Source organism: Mustelus asterias, chromosome 5 (genome assembly GCF_964213995.1).
Source record: "Mustelus asterias chromosome 5, sMusAst1.hap1.1, whole genome shotgun sequence".
Lineage (NCBI taxonomy): Eukaryota > Metazoa > Chordata > Chondrichthyes > Carcharhiniformes > Triakidae > Mustelus > Mustelus asterias.
Window position 1 is genome coordinate 12,981,859 of NC_135805.1, and position 14,699 is coordinate 12,996,557.

The 14,699-nt window shown below is 40.6% G+C and overlaps 1 protein-coding gene across 1 annotated transcript in view; it reads right to left on the reverse strand.

Moving 5' to 3' along the window:
- Window positions 1–279: 279 nt before the first annotated feature.
- The window catches only part of LOC144493370 (calpain-14-like), a 153,873-nt gene continuing 139,453 nt past the window's right edge, over window positions 280–14,699 (reverse strand). The window contains exon 23 of the mRNA XM_078212192.1: window positions 280–2,237. Coding sequence (XP_078068318.1) covers window positions 2,211–2,237 — 27 coding nt within the window. The 3' untranslated portion in view covers window positions 280–2,210. The remainder of the gene's footprint in view (window positions 2,238–14,699) is intronic.

Genomic DNA, 14,699 nt, shown 5'->3' on the forward strand with positions numbered 1-14,699 from the left:
ACTGTCCTTTCCCCTCTGGGACTGGGTGTTACAATGGGTCACACACTGTCCTTTCCCCCTCTGGGACTGGGTGTACAGTGGGTCACACACTGTCCTTTCCCCCTCTGGGACTGGGTGTACAGTGGGTCACACACTGTCCTTTCCCCTCTGGGACTGGGTGTTACAATGGGTCACACACTGTCCTTTCCCCTCTGGGACTGGGTGTACAGTGGGGTCACACACTGTCCTTTCCCCCTCTGGGACTGGGTGTACAGTGGGTCACACACTGTCCTTTCCCCCTCTGGGACTGAGTGGCACAGTGTGTCACACACTGTTCTTGACTTGGATGAAAATGTAGATGGGTTGGTTAGTAAGTTTGCAGACAACACAAAGATAGGTGGAGCTGTGGATAGTGTATAAGGTTGTCAAAGGACACAGCGGGATGTAGATCAGTTGCAGATATGGGCGGAGAAATGGCTGATGGAGTTTAATCCTGGCAAGTATGAGGTGCTGCACTTTGGGAGATCAAATGTTAAGAGCAAGTAATGGATACTTTATTATACATTAATATAATTATAAGCATTGATGTACAGAGGGCTCTTGGGGTTTAAGTCCACAGCTCCCTGAAAGTGGCCACATAGGATGGTAAAGAAGGTGTATGACATGCTTGCCTTTATTGGCTGGGGCATTGAGTTCAAGAGTCAAGATGTCATGTTGCAGTTTTATAAAACTTAGGTTAGGCCGCACTTTGGAATATTGCGTTCAATTCTGGTTGCCACATTACAGGAAGGATGTGGAGGCTCTGGTGAGGATGCAGAAGAGGTTTACCAGGGCGCTGTCTGGATTAGAGGGTATGAGCTGTAGGGAGAGGCTGGAGAAACTTAGGGTTGTTTTCTCTGGAGTGGCGGAGGCTGAGGGGAGACCTGATCGAAGTCTATAAAATTGAGAGGCATAGATAGGGATGACGGCCAGACTGTTTTCCCCAGAGTTGAAATGTCTAATACTAGGGGGCATGCACTTAAAATGAGAGGGGGAAAGTTCAAAGGAGATCTGAAGGGCAGGTTTTTTAGAGTGGTAGGTGTCTGGAATGTGCTGCCAGAGTTGGTAGTGGAGGCAGATACGATAGGGGTGTTTAAGGGGCTTTTAGATAAACACATATGCAAGGAATAGAGGGATATGGACCAAAGGCAGGCAGAAGGGATTAGTTTAATTTGGCGTCATGTTCGGCACAACATGGTGGGCCGAAGGGCCTGTCCCTGTGCTGTACTGTTCTATGTTCTATGGTTGCCTCGGTAAGTCCACTTTACAGTCACTATGATTGAACTAGATTTTGGAAATTCTATAGATTTCATCTTGTGAAAGCTTTTCTGAAGAATTTATCTTTTTTTTGTGAGCTTTTTTTTAAAAAAATGAAATGTTCCTATTGGCCCTTTACCCAATTGTTTCACCATCAACAGCATTACAGCCTGGGTTATTGTGTCTCTCTGAATAAAATGTCACAGAAAATTACCAATACAAAATGATCAAACCAGCGGCATAGGCCTCGGTTTGTGACACAGTGGTTAGCACTGCCGCCTCACAGCGCTGGGGACCCAGATTCGATTCCCGGCTCGGGTCACTGTCTGTGGGGCGTCTGCACATTTTCCCCGTGCCTGCGTGGGTTTCCTCCGGGTGCTCCGGTTTCCTCCCACAGTCCAAAGATGTGTGGGTTAGGTTGATTGGCCATGCTAAAATTGCCCCTTAGTGTCAGGGGGCTTAACAAGGTAATTGTGTGCGGTTATGGGAATAGGGCCTCGGTGGGACTGTGATCGGTACAGACTTGATGGGCTGAATGGCCTTCTTCTGTACTGTAGGGGTTCTATTTATCCATGAAGCCAATGACTACCAAAAATGCAGTGCTAAGGGCCACTGAGATTCCAGGAGTTTATGATACCAAACTGAAATTGTGTCAGTGCCAATCTCTTGGTAACTGATTCGAGTGTTCTGTCTTCTGTGTTTTTGCAGTGATGATACATCCAAGCGATGAAGCTTCAAAGCGGAAATCACCTTTCCTTCCAATACATTGATGGGGCGACAGGTTAAGCCCCATGAATTCCTTTCATATATCTTCAAACCAAAACGCCAGCCACGATTAACATCATCATTCTGACACTGAAATCAAACCCAATCATCCTTCAAACTGCCTTCCGCTCTGATAATCTCCAGAACAGCCTCGGAACAGCAAGGTTCTTTTAAAAGTAAGTAGTGACCAGCATCCACTGTGGAGGAGAAATTAAGAACTTTTAGATGGTTCCGTTTCAATTTAGCACTCAGAGATCGACATCTGTAAAATAACTTAAAAACTAAGTAGTCGCTAAAAATCGATCAACCAAAGGAGAAGGTAGCTAAAACACCACAACTGGATTAGGCACATTGAGCAGCAAGCAGTTTTAACTCACGGGATATAAACCAAGTTCAACCGTCATGGATTATAGTGCGGGCCATTGTCAATACTGGGAGATGGACAATCGATTATAGAACATAGAACATAGAACAGTACAGCACAGAACAGGCCCTTCGGTCCACGATGTTGTGCCGAGCTTTATCTGAAACCAAGATCAAGCTATCCCACTCCCTATCATCCTGGTGTGCTCCATGTGCCTATCCAATAACCGCTTAAATGTTCCTAAAGTGTCTGACTCCACTATCACTGCAGGCCGTCCATTCCACACCCCAACCACTCTCTGCGTGAAGAACCTACCTCTGATATCCTTCCTATATCTCCCACCACGAACCCTATAGTTATGCCCCCTTGTAATAGCTCCATCCACCCGAGGAAATAGTCTTTGAACGTTCACTCTATCTATCCCCTTCATCATTTTATAAACCTCTATTAAGTCTCCCCTCAACCACCTCCGCTCCAGAGAGAACAGCCCTAGCTCCCTCAACCTTACCTCATAAGACCTACCCTCCAAACCAGGCAGCATCCTGGTAAATCTCCTCTGCACTCTTTCCAGCGCTTCCACATCCTTCTTATAGTGAGGTGACCAGAACTGCACACAATATTCCAAATGTGGTCTCACCAAGGTCCTGTACAGTTGCAGCATAACCCCACGGCTCTTAAACTCCAACCCCCTGTTAATAAAAGCTAATACACTATAGGCCTTCTTCACAGCTCTATCCACTTGAGTGGCAACCTTTAGAGATCTGTGGATATGGACCCCAAGATCTCTCTGTTCCCCAACAGTCTTCAGAACCCTACCTTTGACCCTGTAATCTACATTTAAATTAGTCCTACCAAAATGAATCACCTCACATTTATCAGGGTTAAACTCCATCTGCCATTTTTCAGCCCAGCTTTGCATCCTATCTATGTCTCTTTGCAGACTACAACAGCCCTCCACCTCATCCACTACTCCACCAATCTTGGTGTCATCAGCAAATTTACTGATCCACCCTTCAGCCCCCTCCTCTAAGTCATGAATAAAAATCACAAATAGCAGAGGACCAAGCACTGATCCCCGTGGCACTCCGCTAGCAACCTGCCTCCAGTCCGAAAATTTTCCATCCACCACCACCCTCTGTCTTCGATCAGATAGCCAGTTACCTATCCAATTGGCCAACTTTCCCTCTATCCCACACCTCCTTACTTTAATCATAAGCCGACCATGGGGGACCTTATCAACCGCCTTACTAAAATACATGTATATGATATCTGCCCTATCTTCATCAACACACTTAATTACCTCCTCAAAAAATTCTATCAAATTTGTGAGGCACGACTTGCCCTTCACGAATCCGTGCTGACTATCCCGGATTAATCCGCATCTTGGTAGGGGGATTGAATTTAGGAGTCGTAGCGTTATGTTGCAACTGTACACAACTCTGGTGCGGCCGCACTTGGAGTACTGTGTGCAGTTCTGGTCCCCACATTACAGGAAGGATGTGGAGGCTTTGGAGAGGGTGCAGAGGAGGTTTACCAGGATGTTGCCTGGTATGGAGGGGAGATCCTATGAGGAGAGGCTGAGGGATTTGGGATTGTTTTCGCTGGAAAGGCGGCGGCTAAGAGGGGATCTTATTGAAACATATAAGATGATTAGAGGTTTAGATAGGGTGGATAGTGATAGCCTTTTTCCTCTGATGGAGAAATCCAGCACGAGGGGGCATGGCTTTAAATTGAGGGGGGGTAGTTATAGAACCGATGTCAGGGGTAGGTTCTTTACCCAGAGGGTGGTGAGGGATTGGAATGCCCTGCCAGCATCAGTAGTAAATGCGCCTAGTTTGGGGGCGTTTAAGAGATCCGTAGATAGGTTCATGGACGAAAAGAAATTGGTTTAGGTTGGAGGGTCACAGTTTTTTTTTTAACTGGTCGGTGCAACATCGTGGGCCGAAGGGCCTGTTCTGCGCTGTAATGTTCTATGTTCTATGTTCTTTCTAAATGGTCGTAAATCCCATCCCTAAGAACATTTTCCATCAACTTACCAACCACCGAAGTAAGACTAACCGGCCTATAATTACCAGGGTCATTTCTATTCCCTTTCTTAAACAGAGGAACAACATTTGCCACTCTCCAGTCCTCTGACACCATCCCCATGGACAGTGAGGACCCAAAGATCAAAGCCAAAGGCTCTGCAATCTCATCCCTTGCCTCCCAAAGAATCCTAGGATATATTTCATCAGGTCCAGGGGACTTATCGACCTTCAGTTTATTCAAAACTGCTAGTACGTCCTCCCTCCGAACATCTACTTCCTCCAGCCTATTAGCCTGTAACACCTTCTCTTCCTCAAAAACATGGCCCCTCTCCTTGGTGAACACTGAAGAAAAGTATTCATTCATCACCTCTCCTATCTCTACTGACTCCATACACAAGTTCCCACTACTGTCCTTGACCGGCCCTAACCTCTCCCTGGTCATTCTTTTATTCCTCACATAAGAGTAAAAAGCCTTGGGGTTTTCCTTGATCCGACCCGCCAAGGACTTCTCATGCCCCCTCCTAGCTCTCCTAAGCCTCTTTTTCAACTCATTCCTTGCTAACTTGTAACCCTCAATCGAGCCATCTGAACCTTGTTTCCTCATCCCTACATAAGCTTCCCTCTTCCTTTTTGCAAGACATTCCACTTCTTTTGTGAACCATGGTTCCCTCACTCGGCCATTTCCTCCCTGCCTGACAGGGACATACCTATCAAGGACAAACAGCAGGACATTGTCAATGCTGGGTAATGGATAATAGATTATACAGCAGGACATTGTCAATACTGGAAATGGAGAATAGATTATACAGCAGGACATTGTCAATGCTGGGAGATGGATAATAGATTATACAGCAGGAGATTGTCAATACTGGGAGATGGATCATAGATTATACAGCAGGAGATTGTCAATGCTGGGTAATGGATAATAGATTATACAGCAGGACATTGTCAATACTGGGAGATGGATAATAGATTATACAGCAGGACACTGTCAATACTGGGTAATGGATAATAGATTATACAGCAGGACATTGTCAATACTGGGAGATGGATAATAGATTATACAGCAGGACATTGTCAATACTGGGTAATGGATAATAGATTATACAGCAGGACATTGTCAATACTGGGTAATGGAGAATAGATTATACACAGGACATTGTCAATACTGGGAAATGGATAATAGATTATACAGCAGGACATTGTCAATACTGGGAGATGGATAATAGATTATACAGCAGGACATTGTCAATACTGGAAATGTATAATAGATTATACAGCAGGACATTGTCAATACTGGAAATGTATAATAGATTATACAGCAGGACATTGTCAATGCTGGGTAATGGATAATAGATTATACAGCAGGACATTGTCAATACTGGGTAATGGATAATAGATTATACAGCAGGACATTGTCAATACTGGGAGATGGATAATAGATTATACAGCAGGACATTGTCAATACTGGGTAATGGATAATAGATTATACACAGGACATTGTCAATACTGGGTAATGGATAATAGATTATACACAGGACATTGTCAATACTGGGTAATGGATAATAGATTATACAGCAGGACATTGTCAATACTGGGTAATGGATAATAGATTATACAGCAGGACATTATCAATACTGGGTAATGGATAATAGATTATACACAGGACATTGTCAATACTGGGAGATGGACAATAGATTATACAGCAGGACATTGTCAATGCTGGGTAATGGATAATAGATTATACAGCAGGACATTGTCAATACTGGGTAATGGATAATAGATTATACAGCAGGACATTGTCAATACTGGGTAATGGATAATAGATTATACAGCAGGACACTGTCAATACTGGGTAATGGATAATAGATTATACAGCAGGACATTGTCAATACTGGGAGATGGATAATAGATTATACAGCAGGACATTGTCAATACTGGGTAATGGATAATAGATTATACAGCAGGACATTGTCAATACTGGGAGATGGATAATAGATTATACAGCAGGACATTGTCAATACTGGGAGATGGACAATAGATTATACAGCAGGACATTGTCAATACTGGGTAATGGATAATAGATTATACAGCAGGACATTGTCAATACTGGGAGATGGATAATAGATTATACAGCAGGACATTGTCAATACTGGGAGATGGACAATAGATTATACAGCAGGACATTGTCAATACTGGGTAATGGATAATAGATTATACAGCAGGAGATTGTCAATACTGGGTAATGGATAATAGATTATACAGCAGGACTTTGTCAATACTGGGTAATGGATAATAGATTATACAGCAGGACATTGTCAATACTGGGTAATGGATAATAGATTATACAGCAGGACATTATCAATACTGGGTAATGGATAATAGATTATACAGCAGGACATTATCAATACTGGGTAATGGAGAATAGATTATACAGCAGGACATTGTCAATACTGGGTAATGGATAATAGATTATACACAGGACATTATCAATACTGGGTAATGGATAATAGATTATACAGCAGGACATTGTCAATACTGGGTAATGGATAATAGATTATACAGCAGGACATTGTCAATACTGGGTAATGGATAATAGATTATACAGCAGGACATTGTCAATACTGGGTAATGGATAATAGATTATATAGCAGGACATTGTCAATACTGGGAGATGGATAATAGATTATACAGCAGGACATTGTCAATACTGGGTAATGGATAATAGATTATACACAGGACATTATCAATACTGGGTAATGGATAATAGATTATACAGCAGGACATTGTCAATACTGGGTAATGGATAATAGATTATACAGCAGGACATTGTCAATACTGGGTAATGGATAATAGATTATACAGCAGGACATTGTCAATACTGGGTAATGGATAATAGATTATACAGCAGGACATTGTCAATACTGGGTAATGGATAATAGATTATACAGCAGGACATTATCAATACTGGGTAATGGATAATAGATTATACAGCAGGACATTATCAATACTGGGTAATGGATAATAGATTATACAGCAGGACATTATCAATACTGGGTAATGGAGAATAGATTATACAGCAGGACATTGTCAATACTGGGTAATGGATAATAGATTATACACAGGACATTATCAATACTGGGTAATGGATAATAGATTATACAGCAGGACATTGTCAATACTGGGTAATGGATAATAGATTATACAGCAGGACATTGTCAATACTGGGTAATGGATAATAGATTATACACAGGACATTATCAATACTGGGTAATGGATAATAGATTATACAGCAGGACATTGTCAATACTGGGTAATGGATAATAGATTATACAGCAGGACATTGTCAATACTGGGTAATGGATAATAGATTATACAGCAGGACATTGTCAATACTGGGTAATGGATAATAGATTATACAGCAGGACATTGTCAATACTGGGTAATGGATAATAGATTATACAGCAGGACATTGTCAATACTGGGTAATGGATAATAGATTATACAGCAGGACATTATCAATACTGGGTAATGGATAATAGATTATACAGCAGGACATTATCAATACTGGGTAATGGAGAATAGATTATACAGCAGGACATTATCAATACTGGGTAATGGATAATAGATTATACAGCAGGACATTGTCAATACTGGAGATGGATAATAGATTATACAGCAGGACATTGTCAATACTGGGTAATGGATAATAGATTATACAGCAGGACATTGTCAATACTGGGTAATGGATAATAGATTATACACAGGACATTGTCAACACTGGGAGATTGAGAATAGATTATACAGCAGGACATTGTCAATACTGGGAGATGGACAATAGATTATACAGCAGGACATTGTCAATACTGGGTAATGGATAATAGATTATACAGCAGGCCATTGTCAATACTGGGTAATGGATAATAGATTATACACAGGACATTGTCAATACTGGGAGATTGAGACTAGATTATATAGCAGGACATTGTCAATGCTGGGAGATGGAAAATAGATTATACAGCAGGAGATTGTCAATACTGGGAGATGGAGAACAGATTATACACAGGACATTGTCAATACTGGGTAATGGATAATAGATTATACAGCAGGACATTGTCAATACTGGGTAATGGATAATAGATTATACAGCAGGACACTGTCAATACTGGGTAATGGATAATAGATTATACAACAGGACATTGTCAATACTGGGAGATGGATAATAGATTATACAGCAGGACATTGTCAATACTGGGTAATGGATAATAGATTATACAGCAGGACATTGTCAATACTGGGAGATGGACAATCGATTATACAGCAGGACATTGTCAATACTGGGTAATGGATAATAGATTATACAGCAGGAGATTGTCAATACTGGGTAATGGATAATAGATTATACAGCAGGACTTTGTCAATACTGGGTAATGGATAATAGATTATACAGCAGGACATTGTCAATACTGGGTAATGGATAATAGATTATACAGCAGGACATTATCAATACTGGGTAATGGATAATAGATTATACAGCAGGACATTATCAATACTGGGTAATGGAGAATAGATTATACAGCAGGACATTGTCAATACTGGGTAATGGATAATAGATTATACACAGGACATTATCAATACTGGGTAATGGATAATAGATTATACAGCAGGACATTGTCAATACGGGGTAATGGATAATAGATTATACAGCAGGACATTGTCAATACTGGGTAATGGATAATAGATTATACAGCAGGACATTGTCAATACTGGGAGATGGATAATAGATTATACAGCAGGACATTGTCAATACTGGGTAATGGATAATAGATTATACACAGGACATTATCAATACTGGGTAATGGATAATAGATTATACAGCAGGACATTGTCAATACTGGGTAATGGATAATAGATTATACAGCAGGACATTGTCAATACTGGGTAATGGATAATAGATTATACAGCAAGACATTGTCAATACTGGGTAATGGATAATAGATTATACAGCAGGACATTATCAATACTGGGTAATGGATAATAGATTATACAGCAGGACATTATCAATACTGGGTAATGGAGAATAGATTATACAGCAGGACATTATCAATACTGGGTAATGGATAATAGATTATACAGCAGGACATTGTCAATACTGGAGATGGATAATAGATTATACAGCAGGACATTGTCAATACTGGGTAATGGATAATAGATTATACAGCAGGACATTGTCAATACTGGGTAATGGATAATAGATTATACACAGGACATTGTCAATACTGGGAGATTGAGAATAGATTATACAGCAGGACATTGTCAATACTGGGAGATGGACAATAGATTATACAGCAGGACATTGTCAATACTGGGTAATGGATAATAGATTATACAGCAGGACATTGTCAATACTGGGTAATGGATAATAGATTATACAGCAGGACATTGTCAATACTGGGTAATGGATAATAGATTATACACAGGACATTGTCAATACTGGGAGATTGAGAATAGATTATACAGCAGGACATTGTCAATACTGGGTAATGGATAATAGATTATACACAGGACATTGTCAATACTGGGAGATTGAGAATAGATTATACACAGGACATTGTCAATACTGGGAGATGGATAATAGATTATACAGCAGGACATTGTCAATACTGGGTAATGGATAATAGATTATACAGCAGGACATTGTCAATACTGGGAGATGGATAATAGATTATACAGCAGGAGATTGTCAATACTGGGTAATGGATAATAGATTATACACAGGACATTGTCAATACTGGGTAATGGATAATAGATTATACAGCAGGAGATTGTCAATACTGGGTAATGGATAATAGATTATACACAGGACATTGTCAATACTGGGTAATGGATAATAGATTATACAGCAGGAGATTGTCAATACTGGGTAATGGATAATAGATTATACAGCAGGACATTGTCAATACTGGGTAATGGATAATAGATTATACAGCAGGACACTGTCAATACTGGGTAATGGATAATAGATTATACACAGGACATTGTCAATACTGGGTAATGGATAATAGATTATACAGCAGGACACTGTCAATACTGGGTAATGGATAATAGATTATACAGCAGGACACTGTCAATACTGGGTAATGGATAATAGATTATACAGCAGGAGATTGTCAATACTGGGTAATGGATAATAGATTATACACAGGACATTGTCAATACTGGGTAATGGATAATAGATTATACAGCAGGACATTGTCAATACTGGGTAATGGATAATAGATTATACAGCAGGACACTGTCAATACTGGGTAATGGATAATAGATTATACAGCAGGACACTGTCAATACTGGGTAATGGATAATAGATTATACAGCAGGAGATTGTCAATGCTGTGTAATGGATAATAGATTATACAGCAGGACATTGTCAATACTGGGTAATGGATAATAGATTATACAGCAGGACATTGTCAATACTGGGTAATGGATAATAGATTATACAGCAGGAGATTGTCAATACTGGGTAATGGATAATAGATTATACAGCAGGACATTGTCAATACTGGGTAATGGATAATAGATTATACAGCAGGACATTGTCAATACTGGGTAATGGATAATAGATTATACAGCAGGAGATTGTCAATACTGGGAGATGGATAATAGATTATACAGCAGGACATTGTCAATACTGGGAGATGGATAATAGATTATACAGCAGGAGACTGTCAATACTGGGTAATGGATAATAGATTATACAGCAGGAGATTGTCAATACTGGGTAATGGATAATAGATTATACAGCAGGACATTGTCAATACTGGGTAATGGATAATAGATTATACAGCAGGACATTGTCAATACTGGGTAATGGATAATAGATTATACAGCAGGACATTGTCAATACTGGGTAATGGATAATAGATTATACAGCAGGACATTGTCAATACTGGGAGATGGATAATAGATTATACAGCAGGAGACTGTCAATACTGGGTAATGGATAATAGATTATACAGCAGGAGATTGTCAATACTGGGTAATGGAGAATAGATTATACAGCAGGACACTGTCAATACTGGGTAATGGATAATAGATTATACAGCAGGAGATTGTCAATACTGGGTAATGGATAATAGATTATACAGCAGGACATTGTCAATACTGGGTAATGGATAATAGATTATACAGCAGGACATTGTCAATACTGGGAGATGGATAATAGATTATACAGCAGGACATTGTCAATACTGGGAGATGGATAATAGATTATACAGCAGGACATTGTCAATACTGGGAGATGGATAATAGATTATACAGCAGGAGACTGTCAATACTGGGTAATGGATAATAGATTATACACAGGACATTGTCAATACTGGAGATGGATAATAGATTATACAGCAGGACATTGTCAATACTGGAGATGGATAATAGATTATACAGCAGGACATTGTCAATACTGGAGATGGATAATAGATTATACAGCAGGACATTGTCAATACTGGAGATGGATAATAGATTATACAGCAGGACATTGTCAATACTGGAGATGGATAATAGATTATACAGCAGGACATTGTCAATACTGGAGATGGATAATAGATTATACAGCAGGACATTGTCAATGCTGGGAGATGGATAATAGATTATACAGCAGGACATTGTCAATACTGGAGATGGATAATAGATTATACAGCAGGACATTATCAATACTGGGTAATGGATAATAGATTATACAGCAGGACATTGTCAATGCTGGGAGATGGACAATAGATTATACAGCAGGACATTGTCAATACTGGGAGATGGATAATAGATTATACAGCAGGAGACTGTCAATACTGGGTAATGGAGAATAGATTATACAGCAGGACATTGTCAATACTGGGTAATGGATAATAGATTATACAGCAGGACATTGTAAATACTGGGAGATTGAGAATAGATTATACAGCAGGACATTGTCAATACTGGGAGATGGATAATAGATTATACAGCAGGACATTGTCAATACTGGGAGATTGAGAATAGATTATACAGCAGGACATTGTCAATGCTGGGAGATTGAGAATAGATTATACAGCAGGACATTGTCAATGCTGGGAGATGGACAATAGATTATACAGCAGGAGATTGTCAATACTGGGTAATGGATAATAGATTATACAGCAGGACATTGTCAATACTGGGTAATGGATAATAGAGTATACAGCAGGACATTGTCAATACTGGGTAATGGAGAATAGATTATACAGCAGGACATTGTCAATACTGGGTAATGGATAATAGATTATACAGCAGGACATTGTCAATACTGGGTAATGGATAATAGATTATACAGCAGGACATTGTCAATACTGGGTAATGGATAATAGATTATACACAGGACATTGTCAATACTGGGAGATTGAGAATAGATTATACAGCAGGACATTGTCAATACTGGGAGATGGACAATAGATTATACAGCAGGACATTGTCAATACTGGGTAATGGATAATAGATTATACAGCAGGCCATTGTCAATACTGGGTAATGGATAATAGATTATACAGCAGGACATTGTCAATACTGGGAGATTGAGAATAGATTATACAGCAGGACATTGTCAATGCTGGGAGATGGATAATAGATTATACAGCAGGAGATTGTCAATACTGGGTAATGGATAATAGATTATACACAGGACATTGTCAATACTGGGAGATTGAGAATAGATTATACAGCAGGACATTGTCAATGCTGGGAGATGGATAATAGATTATACAGCAGGACATTGTCAATGCTGGGAGTTCTGTCGTGGATTATAATGTAGCTATATGACACGTTGCTTGACTTATAATTCAGAGTGGTACGAGCTTTCAGCCTGGGGTTGATCGCACAATACACATGTTGGGATGTGTTGGCACAATGTTATTAATAGTGGAGTTGTAATACGGAGATGCAGGTTAATGCTTTGGGGATATTCTGTAAATCAAATCGCAGCAGTTGGAGGAATATAATCTTAATGAATTGTGCTGGAATTTAAATGGATGTTCTCATGGTGAGCACAGAATCTTTGTTGATCATTATAAAAACCCATTCAGAGCGCTTTTTGGAAATATCCTTCCTTCCTGGTCTGTGGGTCTGGTCCACAGGTGTTTCCTGACCCACAGTCATCTGGCTGATTTTTTAAAGCAATGGCCCAATAACTACCCAGTTGTATAAAACTGCTACCGAATCTAAGATGATTGAAACCCGACAGATACCCGGCACTGAGCTCAGTACCGGAATCGACATGGCAAACTTCGCCCTGTCAGCCCTGCAAACTCATCCTTCCTAACATCTGTGCAAATTGGGAGAGCTGTCTCACAGACTAATCAAGCTACATCCTGACATAGTCATTCTCACGGATTCATATCTTATAGATAAATTCCCAGAGATCACCATTACCATCCCTGGATATGTCCTGTCCCACCGGTCGGGCAGAAGTGGCAGCACAGTGATGTGCAGCTGGGAGGGAGTTGCCCTGGGAGTCCTGAAAATCGACTCTGGACCCCATGAAGTCTCATGGCATCAGGTCAAATATGGGCAAGGAAAACTCCTGGTGATTACCACGTACCGTCCTCCTTCGGCTGATGAATCACTACTCCTCCATGTTGAACACCATTTAAAGTTTATTTATTAGTCCCAAGTTAGGCTTACATTGAAACTGCAGTGAATTTACTGTGAAATTCACTGTGAAATTTACTGTGAAAACTGTGAGTTTGGAAGAAGCACTGAGGGTAGTAAGGGCGCATAATGTACTCTGGGTGGGACTTCAATGTCCATCACCAAGAGTGGCTGAGTAGTGCCACCACAGAGCAAGCGGGCTGGGTCCTAAATGACATTGCTGCGAGACTGAGACTGTGGCAGGTGGTGAGGGAAGCAACAAGAGGGGAAAAACATACTTGACCTCATCCTCAGCAACCCGCCGGCCGCAGATGCATCTGTCCACGACAGTATCGGTAAGAGTGACCATCGCACAGTCCCTGTGGAGACCAAGTCCCGCCTTCACAATGAGAATAACCTCCCTCATATTGTGTGGCTCCATCGCCGTGCTACATGGGACAGACTTCCAACAGATCTAGCAACTCAAGACTGGGCGTCCATGAAGTGCTGTGGGGCCACCAACAGCAGCAGAATTGTACTCGACCATAATCTGTAACCTCCTGGCCCAACCCATCCAGGCGCAAGTCAGGAGTTTGCTGGAATACTGCCCACTTGCCTGGATGAGTGCAGCACCA